At 44.9% G+C, this 18,706-nt stretch overlaps 1 protein-coding gene across 2 annotated transcripts in view; it reads left to right on the forward strand.

The window, feature by feature from the left end:
- The window catches only part of RGS20 (regulator of G protein signaling 20), a gene marked incomplete at both ends in the record, with an annotated part of 33,752 nt that continues 15,046 nt past the window's right edge, over positions 1 to 18,706 (forward strand). Inside the window, one exon of one of the 2 annotated variants that reach the window (XM_082278420.1) lies at positions 1 to 123. In XM_082278420.1, coding sequence (XP_082134546.1) covers positions 1 to 123 — 123 coding nt within the window. Of the gene's footprint in view, positions 124 to 18,306; positions 18,406 to 18,706 lie in introns of those variants that run through there. The other variant, XM_082278421.1, reaches the window with a different exon arrangement.

An 18,706-nucleotide genomic window follows, 5' to 3' on the forward strand; every position in this document is an offset into this window, starting at 1 on the left:
ATGTGGAGGCAAGTTGTGCTCTACTTCAGGACTCACAGCTACCATGCAGACAACTGTCAAGCAAAGGAGAACCTCCAAAATGAAGATGAAGCAGATATTAAAGCTGCACAGTGGATTTTCAAGGTAAGAAAAAAAATGCAGGATTGGTTATTCAAATGTCCTGTAGGAGGGGGTGAAAGGGTGTATATGGAAAGGAGGAGAAACAAAGCATTAATGTCATGAATAATATCCATAAGTTTATCACCAAGATATCACTATTCACTTAGTTTTCATTTATTTCTGAGCCTCATCCCCTGCCCTCTGTTCCTCAGTGTGCTGCAACCACAGTGACAAAGGAGGTGGTGATCCGCCTTCCCACTGTCTTTTGCTTTCAAAGAACATATTAAACACATCCATCTAACTCACAAAAATTATTCATATTTTGTGAAGCTAATCCATTACTAAAAGGGTGAGGGAAAATATGTTGCTTCATGGTGTTTAGACACTGAAGAAGTCTGCAGTTTTTACTGATACTATGTCAGATGGTTTTTATTGATAGTTGACAAAAGAAGATATGCCAAAGAAATCAAACACAGCATAATACTGAAGTTCATTAGGGAGTTACAGTAAATCTCCTTTAGTGAACCTGTAGAGTATTCCTCAATTAAAAACAACCGCCTTGCATCTTGTAGATTTTTTCAAAAGCGGTGAACTGATATTATTTATGGGGAGAAGCACACTCCTATGCAGCACAGCAAGAGAGACAAATGCAAGAAACTGTATCTTATTTAAAGCTTTGGGGCAAAAGTGGTGCACCCTGGTGCATGATAGGGAAAACAATGTCATAGCAAAGTCCTGCACTCTTGGAACCACAAAAGTTGTCTTTTTTCAACTTAGAACCAGTGTAGAGAGGGGCTGCAGGCATGCAGTTGAGTTCATTGGCAGGGTTGGGGAAAGCCAAGACAGGGGAAGAAGCCATTCCCAATTCCACATCTGCCTTACAAAGATTCAAGTTAAAGCTAGAATTGACCTCTCCATTTCCTTAGCCAAAGCATATCCATTTCCAAGAGGGCATTTCATCTGAATTATAGGAGTACACTCATCAGAAATCCTAAATTACTTTCATTGGTTTTGCTGAGTGGAAATGCTCAGCCTGCTTTGATACTAACAGAAAACTGTTTCTGATAATGAACAAAGTACACTCTATTCAGAATTTCATGTCGTTCTGTCTTGTTATCTAGCTTGTTATGGCACATGAGCCTGGGGACTTTCTGACCCTCTTGAAGGCAAAAGGGTTTTTTTCACAGGCCCAGTGGCTCCTGAAGTTAACCATTGACAGTCATAGTTTCTGTAACCCAGATACTGAATTCTTCATAACTCATGTCCCCAGTTATTTCTCATTTAGCCATCCTTTAATTCACTCCAGGTGAATTGTTCCCTTCAGCTTGCTTATTGCTCTTGCAGACATCACCTGAATTTGTAGTTTGTTGCTGAGTCTCTGAGAACATGGTGCACAGGACTGAGTCAGCAACCTCACAGAGGACAACTTATTATCTCTCTATACTGCAAAGGTTTTATCTACAGAGGGACATAAATGCTACTGGAAGGTTCAGAGCCAGCTACTGCCACAGTTCCTTTAACAGCAACTTCCCTTCTCCTGCTTGCTATCTGTCCCATGTACTTTGTTTAGTGCTTTTATTTCTAAATGCTGCAGCTCTGCTGGTGTGGCTCTCATCTCTGGTACCAGAGACAGCCTGCAGGGACTGCCCAGGAGATGCTCTGTAGCCACTTCCTGAGCTCAGCTGAGTTGAAATTGCTGTGATATGGAAGCTCAGGTATGAGGCTGCATTCCCTGGCGGAACATGTCTCCAAAACTTCTTAAACCGTATCAGCAAATGATCCTTTCACATATGTAATGTAAGCAATGTTACTGTAGTTAATGAGTCTACAAGGATTGTGTTAGTGATAGAAAGTTAGAAAACTTACCCACCTAGAAGTGTCTACAGCCCTAAGGCTGGGGAACCAAAATAAATTGCAGCCTTTACTTTACATGGGAGGGAAATGCCTTTCCCTTTTATTGATAGGGAACCATGGCACAGAGGGTTTACATGATTTCCTAGTAGTATTTAGGAAAATAACTTGGAGTTCATAAGGTTCAAGACCAGGTTATCACTTACATGTCCAGAATGGAGGAGATCACATTAAAACTTTTTTTTTTTTTTTTTAATAATTCCTGGTGGCACTGAAGTGTACAGAAAGTTCATGTTCTTTTGGTAAAACATTTCTATATGTGGCACTGGTTGCTATAGGGAGATTATGTTCTTAGACCTGTAATTTGTGTGACTGACAGGGTCCTTGATCAGACTGATTCTGCAGTTCTCATTAATTCCCATGTTCCCTTCCACTTTAGATGAGATTTTGAATTTGATATTTCACAATGTGATCAGTGGCTGCTTCTGAGAGCAAGTTGACATCTAATTCAACATGCCAAAGAGTAAAAAAGCCAAAATATCAAATAAACTTTTCAATAAAAAAACCCAACCAACCAAAACCAAAAAACAAAACCAAAACAAACAACAACAAAAAAAAACCAACAAAACAAAACACCTAAATATTTTAACAAATGAATATTTAGGCTTATTTTTTCTTGAATGTTCTTTCAAAGAGAAACCGAATTACAGGAGAAATGTTTTTGAAAAGTGGTAGGCAGAGCTAAAGGCCTCTTAAATTCTCTTCATGACATTTAAATTAACTCAACAAGTTGTTTGTTTCCAATATCCATTTACATTGCTTAAAAAGCCTTTCCCTCTGGCATATATGCATCTTGATTTATAAAAGTGTTAAAAAGCAAAAGTGAATAAACTGCTTTTTACCAGTATCAACACAAAGATACAAGGACTTTCTTAACCCAGAGCTAGCACAGACACACTCATGTGCTTCCAAGGAGCTTTTTGCAAGTAAACAAAATAAAATACCCCAGAAACATTACACTACATAGGGAGATAGTGCAAGGTTTCAAATATATCACAGTTTTTTTCCTATGGACAAAATTTAGCCAAAAGTCCTGTTCCACAGAGTTCATTGCTATCCCTTCCTCAGAAGAGGGTGAGAATGTTCTCTGCAGAGCTGCCATATTTAATTCATGTCCAGATTACACCTGGATAGAACCTGTTTCACTTCTATAACATAATTATGATTCCTAAGCATATAGTTCCCAGATTTGGGGTTACATGAATAATACACCTACAGACAGTGACTGGGGAAGTGCAGATAGGAGAGCAGTGTCAGGGCTCTGAGGGCACTAATAAGTCTTGGTGGCCCTAACCAGCCTCAGCTGGGGCCTCCACCCTCACCCATGGACCCAGCAGCCCTATTTAAGTTTATCCCCAAGGGCCTGCTCTCTTGACCTGAGCCTGAAGGAGTGATGGTCTCCAGTCAAGTGACAGACATGTGGTGGAGCCTCCCACCCTGGGCTGACTTCCTGGCTTGACCTTGGCTGTTCCCTGTCAGTGTGGGCTTGCAGGGTGGTTGTGGGAGCTGATCTTAAATCTGATCTGAGGAGCTGACCTCCACCTTGCTGTGATTCTGTTTTATGATCTGGATCTTTCTTGAATTTGTCTCTATGTTCAGCTTGCCTTGCTCAAGTAGTGGGGGTGGGATGGGAGATCCCTTTGCTTCCAGCTCACCTTCTCTGAGGGAGCAGAAGGTTGTTGAATCCCTGTTGTTCCTAGGATTCAAGCAGAATCCTTTACAGCTTCTGCTGACCTTTGCCTCACCTGTAAGGGCTTTCTTTCTACCACAGGGCATGGAGCAGAGAGGCAAAGAAAAGCATAGTGTTAAATGAGAAGGTATGTGCCAAGGAGAGGCAGAGAGCAAGTATTAATACTCCTTAAACAATAACCTGTAGGCTGAGGCACTGTGATACCCTGGTTATACCAGCATGGATTTTCTGCTTGCCAAGTCCTATCCATTTGAATTCTCTGTAGGGGACCAGGCAGAAATGGAAATGGCCTCAAGCATACTGTCTGAAGGAGCAGCCCCAGGGAAGTGTGGCATCCTTTATCCTTCATCTAGCTGATCTCAGCTCTGCCTGGAGATGTCCAACATTGTTCTGTGAACTGCTTGTAATGTGAAAGTCACTCATGACCATGCATAGCTCACCTAAATTATTTGGCAACTGCTTTGAATCATAATTTCTTTGATAAAACAGGAATCCATTCACAAACAACTCCAGAAAGGTCAAAAATCATAAAAGTTGTGATTTGCAAAGACATGCCAGTTGAATAATTGCACTGCTTTTATCCAAGTGCTCCAGTGTCTTCAGCTGATGAGTGCTGTCAGTCATTAATTGCTATTACTCTTAACAGTCCCTCTGAAGTCAGATGTTGTCTTCATCTTTTATAAGAGTAGGAAAAGTCCTGATATTAGTAAACATACTCACTCTTTTCAGTCGATATAATCCCTACCAAGCACATTTTCACGTCAAGAGTGTTTATTCGGTGCAGTATGTTTTTCATACTTAGTCATGGTAGCATTTGTATGTCTGAAAGCTTGTGACTGTCAGAGGGTGTTGAGAACAAACCAAGCAGTAGCTTATACCAAGAGCACACTCCTTCTGTTCTTCTGAACAGGTGTTGTGCGTAGTTAAACAGGCTGAAACATAATTTTACAGTCACATTTTATCTAACTCTTAGGTTTGAGATGGGCAGAGGATGCAAACTGTATGGCTGTGGGTTGAACCACTTTCAGATGGAGCCAGCATTCTTTGTCTATGCCAAAATAGTTATTCTTACATGACAGATGTAAAATTTGAGACATGTTTCATGCTCTGTTTTATTCAGGAGCAATGTTTCAAAGGGAGACAGAATTCTGGGAGAGATACAGGAGTGTTATGGGGCATATAGGACCACTGAATTATGAGCAACTAGTCATAGTGACAACACTTTGATGATACAGTATACTGTTTGATAGGGAAAAGAGTGGGTTTTTTGCCAAATAGTTATAGATTAAGATAATAGGTAAAATCATATGCACTTAGTTTTAAACATAAGGAAAATTATTTCTAGGACAAGGTGGAGAACGTTATCTCTCTGTGATGTTCTCTCGTGGTTAATTTTGTTTTCTGGACACGCATCCTTTATAACAGTAGTATATCCTGTCCCTGAAGTGCTTTCACTAGTTAAGAAAGGGCTACTCCTGCACATTTTTACAGACTGTATCAGTCCTTATGAGACCTGCACTGTTGTCTTGGTTCTGGCTGTAATAAACTTAATTTTCTTCCTAGTAGCTGGTACAGAGCTGTGTTTTGGATTCAATACGAGACTAACATTATTAACAAACTGAAGTTTTAGATGTTTCTAAGCACTGTTTGCCCTAAGTCAAGGACTTTTCCATTTGCCATGTTCTGTCTGTGAGCAGGTGCACAAAAAGCTGGGAGGGAGCAGGGCCAGGAGAACTGACCCAAACTGGCCAAAGGGACATTCCATACCATAGGGTGTCATGCCCAGTATATAAACTGGGAACAGGTGGCCAGGAGAGGCCGATTCAGCTCTGTGGGTCCTGCTGGGAGCAGTGGAGGAGCACAGTGTGCTGTGATGGGGCACCCTTCAGCAGACCTAGCCTTGAAAGACATGCAGTGAGCCACTGGCTTGGCTTTTGTCAGTGGATGGGACTCATTTTCACCACTTGCTGGCTACGCCTGGGCAGCCTTGCAGAGATCTTTCATGTTGGGTTTGGGGTTTTCTTCCCATATTTCCTCCAGATGTCCATAGTAAACTATTCTGCTCCGAGCAGCTCAAACCATTAAATATAACTCCTTTTAAAACATTATCTTTTAATCCTTAGTATTATGCATGAAAGTAAGAACAGATGAATGTGGCTTAAGCAAGAACTATTCTATCAGACAGAAAAAGTTGTGAGTTTTTACTGTGGGGGTGGTGGGACAGGTTGCCTAGAGAGATTTTGAAGTCTCCATCCTCAGAGGAATCCAAATCCTGCTCAGCACAGATCTAGGAAGCCTGAGGAGCAGGAGGCAGAACTAGATAATATGCAGAGGACCCCTTCCAATCTCAACTCTTCTTTGAAACAAAGAGCTCTTCAAAGAGTCTTTCTTTTTAAACTGTTGTGTACTTATATGGCATAATAATATTTTCAATTCATAAATTCTTTTTTTTTTTTGCATCCAGAAACACTTTTCAAAGAATAGCTGGCTGTATTGCTCAGCATTGTCTATGAGCCAATAATAGCTGCATAGACAGCAATCAGAGGGCATTCTTTTGTAAAAGTGGTGAAAATAATAATGTACTACACATTAATGGGTGCACTACTTGCATATTAATGGTGTGCAAATTTTCTAGTCCTCATAGATAATTTTTACTAATTTGCAATAATGTTTTTCTAATTTAGTGATTTACGTGTTTTACTATCGAAATAGTCCTAAAGCTTTCTTTTCACCTGTGCACCTTTGAAACGGGAAAAATGCAGATTCCTGGGCTGATTAAGATATATTACTGTCAGAAAGAATTTCATGAATATGAAAACCAAAAGGCAAAGTGCTTTTACACTAGTTCTGGAAATTTTTTGGCAAAACAATCCTAGAACTGACCTGAATTACAGGGATTGTTTTTATTAATATACAATGACCTTCTTTAAGTGGAACAAAATGTCATGCTGATTGATAAATAACCTACTCAGCCTAAATCTAAATCAACTCATTTAAGATATGGGTAACTGCAGATTTACAAATAAATTAATTTACTATATCCTTTCACCAGTAAGAATTAACAATTTGGATAAAGGACATTGGGAAAAGCAACATTTCTCTGAAAGACCTTTTTAAAAGAGCATCTAGTTTGGGTGTCTGGGAGTCAGAAGGAATTTACCATAACTCCATGATATATCTCTCACTCCATGATATAACTCTCACACCTAAACTGATGAAAGTAAATTACCTCCAGTAAAATACAAAATAAAACTCACATACCTTTCTGCATCACCAGCCCAGCATAATGCAATTGGTGTTGCTCTGCCTTACAGTTCAGCCTAGGTGCCATGGTGTGTTAGAGATCACCCGAGCACAGCATTCCCATAGTACTCTGATTTATTTCCAATACACCTCATGTCTAATTTAAAGAGGAATTGGTGTATGGGGTTTTTTCAGCTCGTATTTCTCAGGGATTTCTGAGAGCTAGAGGATTCCTGAAGTACCAGATTAGCAAATCCTTCCAGTGACCAGGAGAATGATTTGGGGTGCAGTATCATGGTAATCAGAGGGCTGGAATAGCTCTCCTATAAAGACAGGCTAAGAGATTTGGGGTTGTTCTGCCTGGAGAAAAAAAGGTTCCAGGGAGATCTTAGTGCTGACTTCCAGTACCTAAAAGGGGCCCACAAAAAATCTGGAGAGGGACTTTTTACAAGGGCATGGAGTGACAGGACAAGGGGAAATGGCCTGAAACTGAAAGACAGTAGGGTTTAGACCAGATACAAAGAAGAAATTCTTTACTGTGAGGGTGGTGAAGCACTGGAACAGGTTGCCTGGAGAGGCTGTGGATGCCCCATCCCTGGAAGCGTTCAAGGCCAGGCTGGATGGAGCTCTAAGAAACTTGGTCTAGTGGCAGGTGTCCCTGTTCATAGGGTGTGGGGGGTTGGAAATAGATGATTTTTAAGGCCTCTTCCAACCCAAATCATTCTATGATCTAAGATTATCAAAGGTGGTTCTGGGTGGGATTTTGAAAGTGTCATCTGACATCTGCTGCAAGGATCAGCCTAAATATCCCTGCCTGCTCTTTAAGTTCATTACTCCTTGCTGTATGTACTGTGAGCATGAAGAGTAATTTACTCCTTCTCCTTGCCCGTTTGTATGCAGTGCATCCTACCCAAGATGCATTTCCCATGAGTGGTGCAAAGACACAAAACTCATGATTTCCACACATGCTTTTCCATGGGAATTTCTTTCCACAAAAATTACTAAGACTCTACAGGAAAATAAATGTTTATTTCAAGCCTTTTAATACTTACTCAGTCCTACATTTGCTGGCCCCTTCTGTGCAATAACAGGACAGTTTTCTACTCCCATCTATTTGCTTATTTTCATAAAGCAGCTTCAACCAGTCAAGACAGAGTTGCAAAAAGAGATCAGAATCCTATCACAAATATCTTAATTCAAAGCCCAGCTCCATGTTGCTAGCTGACAGCTAGGTGCATCCTTCTGAGAGGAGATCAAAGCCAAAGCCCTTGCAAGCCAGGAAATGCAAGGGAGAGACCATCACTCTTCTCCCAGAGACCACATGGGGGATGAAAACACCTTGTTTATGTACAATATAAGTAATTGTATGTTTCTTCACAAGCATTAAAATTTAAAACTGAGACAGGCAGAACATTATTTTTCTATCAGACTCATCCAAAACATGGGCTGAGGGGTAACACTTGGGAAATGGCAAGGATCTGTGAGCAGGTGAACTGGTGAAGCCTGGCTGCAGCAGGTCTATGCCTGCTTACTGGCAGTTCTGGATGTCTCAGAAGGCTTGGCCTTTCCCAAAGCCCCTCCCTGTCCTAATGCTGATTCCAAAACTTTCTGGAAATTAGATGTTGAGATCTTTAACCTAACAGATATTTATTCTACCACCTTACATGGTTAGAAACAGCTCAGGAGTCTTATTGCCTTCAATATTATACTTTTAGTGTCATTCTCAAAATAAAACTGATCTAAAAAACCATATCAACAGTTAAAGGTAAGAACAGGCTACAATAAATCAGGATACCTGCTGAGCAGCAGCTGATTGTTTCACAAAATGTCACATCATTTTTTCTGGATCACTGTAGCAAGCCCTTAATTACTCTCACAAGAAGGAAGAAATTATTTTCAGGAGCCTAGAGATGTCAGGTCTATGCTGAGGAACTCATACAAAAAAAGGGGAAAGGCTCCACTTTGTTTTCTTATGCATTTGGTTCCAGTTGTGAACACAGCTTAATTTCAGGAAGTAGCTGTGACATTTTGTGCAATTTACTTTAGGACTAAATAAAGAAGAAAACAGTTCTTACTGTTCTATTGACTTCACTGATTCCTTTGAGAGTAATCAAGTTAAGAGCAAAAACAGTGGGTCAGGCTTAAACCGAAATAGGATGAATTATTTGTTCTTGAATTTTGTAACAATTTATTATTAGAGACAGGCAGATTATAATATTTTAAAGTATTAATTTTCTTGCATTGCAGTGCTTCATTTCGTAAAATCCATGCTCTTTTTATTACCAAATTAATTTGTTCAAACACAAGGATTCTTAAGAGAGAGATGTCTTTGGGGAAGAAAATCTCCTTTTAGGGATTCCTTGCTAATCCTATAGTTTAATATCCCAGGTAAGCTTTGGCACTCACACCCTTTGTGCCTTTTGGTACCTGGAACTTGTGCTCAGATTTGCAGAGCTGCTCAGACTGTGCTGGAGAAGCTGCTCAGTTACTCCTCTCTGACCTTTTGTGCTGTTTTTTCATTTGCAAATTCTTGCTCCGTTTGCTGATTTACATTACCCAGAATTCTGCATAGTAATACGTGGGTGATCTATAACATTTATATTGAATATGGGCTCTAAATAAGAGGGTTAAAGGCTGTTTCTCAGTTTACATCCAGATCTTCTGGATGGTTTGTCACGGAATAGTTTTCCAGTCATAAGAATGACAAAGTGAGTCACAGCCCTTAAAAGCCAAGGACGTTTCTTCCAACTAGCATAACCTAGTGTTCACTGAAATGTTTGATTCTGAAAGGTGGTAGCTATTTTGACGACAGACTAGTCTTTCTCACTTCACTGCATTTATTCTGTTCATACAGACTCTGTGCAGATAAATGCATGTGCTTCATTTCAGTACAAGAATGGCATCTTCTTGAATGATTTTCCTGGAAAACAGTAGCATGCTCTGGTTATAATATTGTTTCAGACTGATAAAAAAGCTATGCTCTCTTTTATCCCACTGGGTTCTAAGGAGGCACACTTTAAACAGGTTCTTACCAGTCTTTCCAAATTATCAGGAGTAGTAAGTTAGAAGTGTTACAGATCAACGGAAGAGGTTAGGCACAGAACCATTTCCATCCCACTTTGTCTTTTCTGTATTTAGTCAGGAGATATGTTTGAAATGAACTGCAGAAAGGAGGTTGGAAGGGACATTTTTTTGTGCCTAGGGGGAGAACATGGTCTTTCAAGCAGTAGTGTAACAGAGGGAAACAAGCCTCAAGTATGGCCTTGTCAGTGAGTTGATTTGAACAATGATGGAATACGAAAATAGGTATGTCCAAAATTCTTTGCATCTGGAGTGCTGTTCTCCCTCTCTCAGGACAATTCTAGGATCCACAGTGAAGTGCAGTGGAAACATGATAGACAGCCCTGGAGTGGCCAGAGGAAAAGCCCAGCCTGCAGAATGGAGTGTCAGTCTGTCTGTACATCAAACAGGAGAAACGTGGTTTCACGGGAACATATCAAGTTCCTCCCACAGAAGCTCAGTAACTCTGAGTTGGTTTTTTGTTGGGTTTTTTTTGTTGTTGTTTTTATTGACTTGTTTGTTTGGTTGTTGTTTGTTTGGGGGTTTTTTGTTTGTTTCTTTATTTCTTTGTCTACTTCAGATCCTCTGTCTTTAACTTGTAACTTGGTATCTGTGGTGTCAAGGGAGACCTGGGAACTGATACCATTTGTAATGCTTGCTTCTAAGCCTAAAGCAAGCAGGACATTCAGCCAGTGACTTGGGCTGTTTGTAATTAGTGTTTCTAATCTAGGCAGATACTTCTACAGGGGCAAAATCACATAAGGCACCTCTGAAATAAAAGTTTGTAACAGATTCTTCAAGGAGACTCCAGGCCTTTCTACTCACTTCCACAGGGGTACTCACTTCTACATAACAGAGATAACCTGACCTCTTTAAAAGAGTATTTGTTTGGTACCACTGATAAATCAGTACATTGAGAGATATAACACCTGAAGCTTTCCCTTTTGCAAAGTATGTTCACACCTTCTCCTCACTGTCATTCTTATCAAATCAGCTCCTTTTCCTCTCATCATCATTCATATGTCTTTTTAAGGGTGCTGGATAAATATTCCTGGTCACCAGCGCAGTCTAGTTTGCAATGGGACAAATACAGAGTTTTCTCTTCATGGCAGCACCAGCCTGCAACATTCTCATTGATACTGCCCTTTAACCTCATACTCTTCAGCAGTCTCTCATTGCCTGCTCTTTATTCTTTTGTTCTTCTTTTTCAAAGGAATTATAATGCATTTCTCCTTTCATGTTCTCCACCACATCCTATAAATGAGTTGTATTGTCTCCCATCAGGCTTTTAACATGGCTGCATAATTTTCCAATTGATCCATAATTTATAAGGTCCAAAACCTGATGAAAATTAATGGCAGAAATCACAGTGTCTTCCTCAGGAGTCTTGTCAAGCTGGAATGTTACTGTGCAGCCACGTTGTGCAACCAGGCTTTCAGACTCACTTTGAACTACTCAACTGCTCTGAAAGCTCAATCTGCTCAGGAACATTGGTTCCAAATTGCCCTGTTAATTTTCCTGTCTGAATCAGCTCTGGAATGTAACTACAAACTGCTCTATAAGACCTAAAAATTGCAGTCACAGCAGTTTTGATTTCTTCTTTAATTTAACTATATTTATTACCTAGCAAGCACGTGTGGTAAGGATCCTGTGTAATAATTAGGTTATGTATGACCCAGAATATCAGGAATACTTCTGCAGGGCATGGTTGGACAGGTACCTCTTGAGTGACAGTGATACTATGAAGATATTTTTACTTTTCCTATCATGAAAAAAGATAAATCTTTTTCTCCAGTCAATCATTTAATTTCCATATGGGCAGAGAAGGGGAGGCCTAATAGCGCCAGGAAGAGTAGTGCTTTGGCACTTACCTTTAGATGTTGAGGTTCGCAATTCAAATTGTAGGTGCACAGTGACACCTTCTGGAAGCTTGTAATGAGCGTTCCTGAGCTGCTTCCTCCATCGTCGGGAAACTCACGATTTTTGTATGTAGAAGCGAATCTTTTTCTGGTCAGCCTTTTGACCAGACATTTGCTATAGGGTCTGTCATGTTGCTGGCACATACACTAGCAGAACATGGTCGTGATGGAAGAGATTTTTCTTTTTAAGTCAAGCCTGACCTGTAAGGATTTTTAATGATTCCAAATAATTCAAAGGTTTATGGGGGAAAAAAAAAAAAAAAACGGGATAGAATTAGAGATGGATGCTAGCCTCATGGTTTAAAACAAAATGTAGCTGGCATTATATTTTTAATTATTTAATGTCATACATCAGGTGAGAGGGTTAGAGAATATAGTGAAGATTCAATATGCCAAACATGACAAATTAAATGAATGACAGAGTTTCTTAGTGCATTTGCACTTCAGCAAAGATTTCATTTTTTGTCTGTGTCACATTGCAGACCTTCTCTGCACAAGCCACCAGCTTTCCTGGGTAGTCTGCCAATCTGCCAGAAACTCTGTATCATCAAGGATTTGAAGCACATGAGTTGGGCCACAGAGCACTGTCTGAGGGCTCATAAACCCCACAGAGCCTGCACCCATCAGCTGGACTGGGCCAGAATGGGGAGTAGAACCATCACTGAGCTGACTCTGATGCTCTGAAACCCAGCATTCAGTGCTATTACTGGAGAACATATCTTTATTTCTAATATTGAATTCCATCTCAAATGTTACCTCCCCAAGTTTCCTCTGCCTTAGAAGTAACAAAGATGTGATATGTAGGAGTGGAAAAGAAACAGAGTTGTGAGTGGAGACAGCAGAGGCTTCCTGCAGCTTTGGAGCAGACACTAACTGTATAAATACTGAAGCTAAGGGTTTTGTCAAAACATACATATGGAACTGGACAACCCTGAGAAAATACATCACCCTAGAAAATGACCTTACAGTGGTGAAATAATTATCAAAGCACTATGCAGAGCCACCAACTGCAAAAAATTGTGCCTTCACTGAGATCTAAATCATCTAAGTCTAACCATTCTGATAACGTTTCAAGCCCTCATGTAATGCAATCACAGATTTTAGCATCAGATTCTGAGGAAACCAAATCCTCCAGCAGAAAGCTGAGAGACACCCTGTGACTGCATGAATGACATGACAGTGGGACTTTCACACTTTGGCTTACATAAAATAATTTCTACTGGTTAATTAACACACCACTACCAGTGTTGATGATGACTCCATTTTATTCTTCCTCCCATCAACACTGAACCTATATTTCCTATTTGAAACCAACGACTAATAGATCCATGAAGAAAAGTGACTTATGCCTGTAAGGAATTGATGTTGAGAAAATACAAATATATTTAAAAGCTCAGCAAAGCTCTTTCCCATAATATCACTGGTATTATGTTCGCTTCAGAATATGGGTATTTAAATGCATTTTTTATTTTGTTTTTCTTTTTACATGTTTAGTTTTTATTAAGGGATAAAAGAAAGCAAATACTAGAATGCTGCTAGAATACTGATATATAAAGAAAATTGAAGTTCAGCTGAAGTCCCTGGAAACTCATTCTCCTTCTGAAAATATCTCCTTTCCCAGAAAAGTCTATCAGTCTTCAAAATGATTTGTAACAAGTGCACTTTAATGTCAACGAAAAAGGTAAAAAGTGGCTTCTTGCTCTCTGTTTGAATTGCTCCCTAATTTGCTATGAATCAGCTCCATTCAATGGTCTAGAAACTCTCTTTGTAACAATTTAAGGGAGCAGGAAACACTGAAAGAGACTAGCACACAAAAGCTGCCATACAAATGTGTATGACCTCTCCTTGGGCAGGGAGCAGAAGTTCAGGTATGAGACCAGCATTCAGCCTTCACACCTTAAAGCCAAACAGGCCCCAAAAGAGCTGATAATGTGCATTATGTCACCCACTGACATGTGACTGCAGGAATGATGGAATACAATGTTATTGTAATGCAGATACATGTTCTGTATTATCTTTCTTATCACCTGTTCTGAACAGTGAGAACAAATTTAAAAGAAAAAAAAAAGGTGCCATACAAGTTTTCACTAAAAATTAAAATAAATAAAAACAATAACCGATTTCTTCATTTCCACAAAGGCAAAATTAGGAAAACATGTTAACTGGACAAGTTTGCAGAAAGGAGGGTGGAATCTAAGAAACATATAAAGGGCCAATATTAAGTAGCAGCCCTCATATAAAGCCGTCCTTTCTGATCTAGAATAAAAGAAAACTACTGCATGCTGGATAGAATTTCCTTCTAAAAGTTTATCAAGAGCTTATGTAGTCTAATGACAAATCTTCAGGAAAGTCCAGTAAAGGGTGGAGGTGGGTTTTCTAATGCCTGATATACTGGTAGATAATATCAACATGGAAACCGGGTCCTGATTTATTATTTACCTTGTATGGGATAATTATATTAAATACACAGTTCATGTGTAAGCTCTCAATTTTCCATAATGTATTTTTTGAAAGAGAAACGAGAGCAAGATGAAACACTCCCATGCCTTGCTAGATTGACATTTTGCTTTCTCTCTGTCCCAGTGAAGTTGACTTAACCTGAACAAAGTAGAGCAGTAGAGGGGACCAAGAGTAAGGTCACAGACACACATGCAGAGCAAGCTGCTCTGATGATTGAGGGAATTTCTTTCATGCATGAGAACTGCATGCTCACATTCCTTTAGAGACAGAAAGGGTTTCAGTCTGTGTCTCTCAGCTGTCTCAACCCTAAACCCCATTTTGTCAAAGTCCAAGCCCTTGCTTATGCAGTTCTGTGTTATGCAGCTGGACATCAGCCTGCATCCATCATTCAGGGAGGAAGGAGGAGAAGATGACTATGTTAACAGTTTTGAGAGGACTTTATTGCCTCCACACCTTTCAGCTGTTTCAGGATGTGGTTGTGTACACATGCAGTGATGCAGAGGTACCTGCCTGCAGAGCAAGACAGAGTTGCCTACAACATCAGTCACCGGAAGATAGTTAGCTATGGTGGCTTTGTTTATCCAACAGCATTTATGCTAGGGAGCATAAATACCATATTTTTATACAATACTACCCGCCATCACTATGCATCATGGATTTTGAAAAAAAGATAGCCTTCTTTAATAAGGTGTTAGTTAGAACCATAGAATGGTTTGCGTTGGAAGGGACCTTAAAGATCATCTCATTCCAAACCCCCTGCCATGGGCAGGAACAACAGATCATGACTCTCCTGAGACAAATGGAAAGGATGATGGAGCAAGAACATACCTTCCAAAGGGGTTAAACTCTGCCAGCATTTTAAACCTGAACTTGATCAAGCATTCCTGCTAAGATTTAGAAAGCCACTTGGAACTGAAGTCTAGAGAGGTCTTAGGGGAGTCACACTTACTCACCAGTCTGAGAAGTGACTGCCTCTCCTGGTAGAGTGACCAAGAGCTGAATTCAAAGGCCAGTGGTGTTAACAGGTGTTTTGGGCTAGGTCTTAAGCCACATAAACAACCACCTCGGTACACTTACTGAGACTTTGTTCCCTTTTCTCTGTCAGGGAGTGAGGCAGTGTCATTTAATCCTACTTGTCAAACCTGTAACACCATAGGTCCTGTCTGGGCCTTGGCAATTGTAGTTTGGCATGAAAATCTGTTCAGCATCAGTTCTATGCTTTCTGCCACAACCAAAAGGGCAGAGATTTGCAGAAGGCTCCTTGCCACTGGGCAGGAGCAATACTCAGAGTGGGGTTGTGGGGTGAGAATCAACCTTTCTGGTTTTTCTGCTCTCCTGGGAACATTGTCCAGTTTCTGCGGTAGTTCACCTCTCCAAACAGACCTAGGGGAACTCTCTGCTGCTAAGCAACAGCAAGCTCTCCTTCTGTGTAGGAATGGCAGCTTTCCCCGCTGGTTTCAGCTCTAACGAGCACCTTCCCCTGGCATCAATGGTACCACAGCTGTGTTCTCCCATTGCTGTAGCAGTGCCTTTGGCCTTCAGGGGCAGTGCCATCACTGTGGGAAGGGCTTTCTTCACACTGTGTAGGCTCCTCTCTGTCTCTTTGATATCTGGTTGTAGGCCAGAAATAGGGACAGTGTTTTGGGGTGGGCTGAACCTTGATGAAATAGTGAAGCCCCAAACAAAAACAGGTAGAAATCATTGCTAGAGAAAAGGGAAGCAGAGCGGTGATTTTTTCCGCTCCTGCTCGGGGTCCATGCTCCATCAAGGTGGCTCCTTCTTTGCACGACAATGGCATTCAGCAAGGAAGGGCAATGTCACACTTCCCTGACGCCCGCAGACCGCGGCCGGCCCGCCGAGCTTCCCGGCCACGGCGGGAGGCGGCGGGCCAGGTTCAGGACCCTGGACAGGTCCGGGCGGCAGTGGCTCTGCTCTCCGCCGCCGCAGCTCCGTCCGTCGTCCGCGGTTGGCTTTTCGGGTGGGGATTTTCTGGGGGTGCTCTTCGGTGTAGGTTGTAAGTGGCTAAATTCGTCCCCGTGCTCCTCTGTCACTATGGCCAGCCCCGAACCCCAAGGGGCACTGGCGGGGTACGAGAGGCGTCCTCCAGCCCTCACCTAAAGGACCGGCTCAGAAAAGTTAAAGACAGAGCGTACATGGGGGCAAGAGGTGGTGCGAGGGCAGCCGGTATGGGTTCACGGCTGCCGCCACTCCAACCCTCATCTTAGCACTGCTGGGCTGTGCGGGGTCCCCGCCTGCCCCCTCGGTGATGCTCACTTTGTGTTTCTCTCTCTCTCTTTCTCTCTTCCCGCCCCGTCCCTCCGCTCCCACACCTCCCCCGCTCGCCGCAGACTCCGAGGCCTGCCAGGCTCCTCGCCTCGCTGTCAGCTCTGCTCTCCAGCCCCTTCCTGCGACCGCAGCTCCCTGCCCGCCGGCCTTGCCCGCGCTTCGTCTCGGCGCCCCGTCGAGACGCCCCGGAGCCCCGCTTCTGTCCCGCGGGCTTGGCGGCATTGCTGGCCGGGAGCGGGGCGCCCGCCCGCTGCCCGCTCGCCGCCCTGCTGCGGGGCCGCTGGGCTGAGCCGCCTCCGGCCCCCGCCCCGGCCCCGCCGCCGCCCAGCCGCCTCCCCCCGGAGCGCCGGAGATGCCCGGCGTGCCACGGAGCCGCGCCGCCGCAGCCCCGCGCTGCCCCCGAGCCTCCCAGCACCGTGAGTACCGCTCGTGGGGCCGCGTCCCCCTCTTTCTCCTCCTCCTACTCCCCGCACAGAAGTCCGCCCACGTGCCCTCAGCCGGCACCGGCGTGGGAATCTCGGGGGCGCAGGGCGAGCTCCCGCTCCCGGGCGCCACGGGCGAAGCCCGCCCGTCCCCACCTGCCATCCCCAGCGCTCCCGGGTCCGCTGGCTCCAGCAAGGCGGCTCCTGCAGCCGCCCTGCTCCGCACCGGGTGCGCGGGCGGGAAGGGAACAGCCCCGACGGCAACCGCGTGCCCAGCTCCGGGAACCGGGAACCGGGAACGCCCAGAGCGTTCACGCACCCGTTCAGTCTGGATTTCACGGGAAGACAGGGTCGGTTTGCTCGGGAACGGCGGAGGCACTAGCCAGCCGCAGTTGTCCCGTTAACCCTTGCCCCGGCAGACGACGTCTGGGACTGCCGGGGGGTGGAGGCGGCAGATCATTATCGGTGAGAGAATCCCCTAAACGTGGCGGTGTTTCTGAGGGCGCCGCTGCTGAGGGTCAGCCCGGAGGAGCGGGGTGAGCGCCCAGCCCGGCGGCCCCCGGCACACGCCTTGCCCGGAGCCGCGCTGCGCGGCTGCCGCAGCCGTGTCACACCTGCCCCGCTGAACGGGAGAGCGAGCCCGAGAGAGCCGGGCGGCGGCGAGCCCTGCGCCGCTGGAAGGCAGGAGGCGGCTAGGGGAGGGAAGACGTGTATCCCTGCAGTTGCTAAAAATGCGAGCGTGTTCCAGAGCTGCGTTGACAAGCCCGGCTCTCCTCTAAGGCGTCCGTGAACACTGAAGCACCAGTACCGAGCCCCGCGGCGGCACCGCCGCCTCTCCAAGCCCTTCCCACTCCCTCCCATCAGCGCACACACACACACACGCACGCACTTCTCACACACACTCCACTCACACGCTCTCACGCCGGTCTCTCCGGCATTTCTCCCTGCGGCGCCGGTCCCATGGCTCCCCCCGCGCCTTCCCCGGTCCGCCGCCGCGGTGCGGGCGCTGCCGCGTTTAATCCCTTTGCGAACCGGCCCTGAGCCGTAGCGGCCCCCGGTGTTCGCCTCGCCAGGGGCGGCCCGGCGCCAGCCCACCCCGTCGGGCCGTGCGGGGGCGGGGAGCGCGGGCTGCCGGCCTCGCTCCCTCCGGCTCCGGCCACGGCGAGCGAACCCACCCGCGGCCGCACCGTGAGACGAGCCCGCGGGGGTCGGGCGCATGCGTGGGGCTGGCGAGCCACCGTTCCCGGTCGCCCAGCCCGCCGGGACCGGAGGGGAAGCGTGCGAGGACGCCCAGGGGGGCCCCGCCGCCGACACCGTAAGTAGCGCTCGGTCCCGCTCGGCAGCAGCCGGGCACCGCAGCCCGCGCTCCGGGCAGGCGCGGACTCGTCGCCGGCAACCGCGACCCTCGTGCCGCAGCTGGAGCCGCCCCGGGTGCAGCGGGACGGGACGGGACGGGACGGGACGGGACGGGACGGGACGGGACGGGACGGGCGGCGCTGCCGGCGGTGTCCCCCGCGGCCGGGGCGGGACAGCGGCTGTGGCCGCCCTCCCCAGGAGGAATGGGAGGGACTGGGCGCAAAAGGCGCTTCCCCGGTCTCCCGGAGGGTCGGGAGCTG

Source organism: Coloeus monedula (assembly GCF_965178545.1).
Source record: "Coloeus monedula genome assembly, chromosome: 1".
Classification (NCBI taxonomy): Eukaryota; Metazoa; Chordata; class Aves; order Passeriformes; family Corvidae; genus Coloeus; species Coloeus monedula.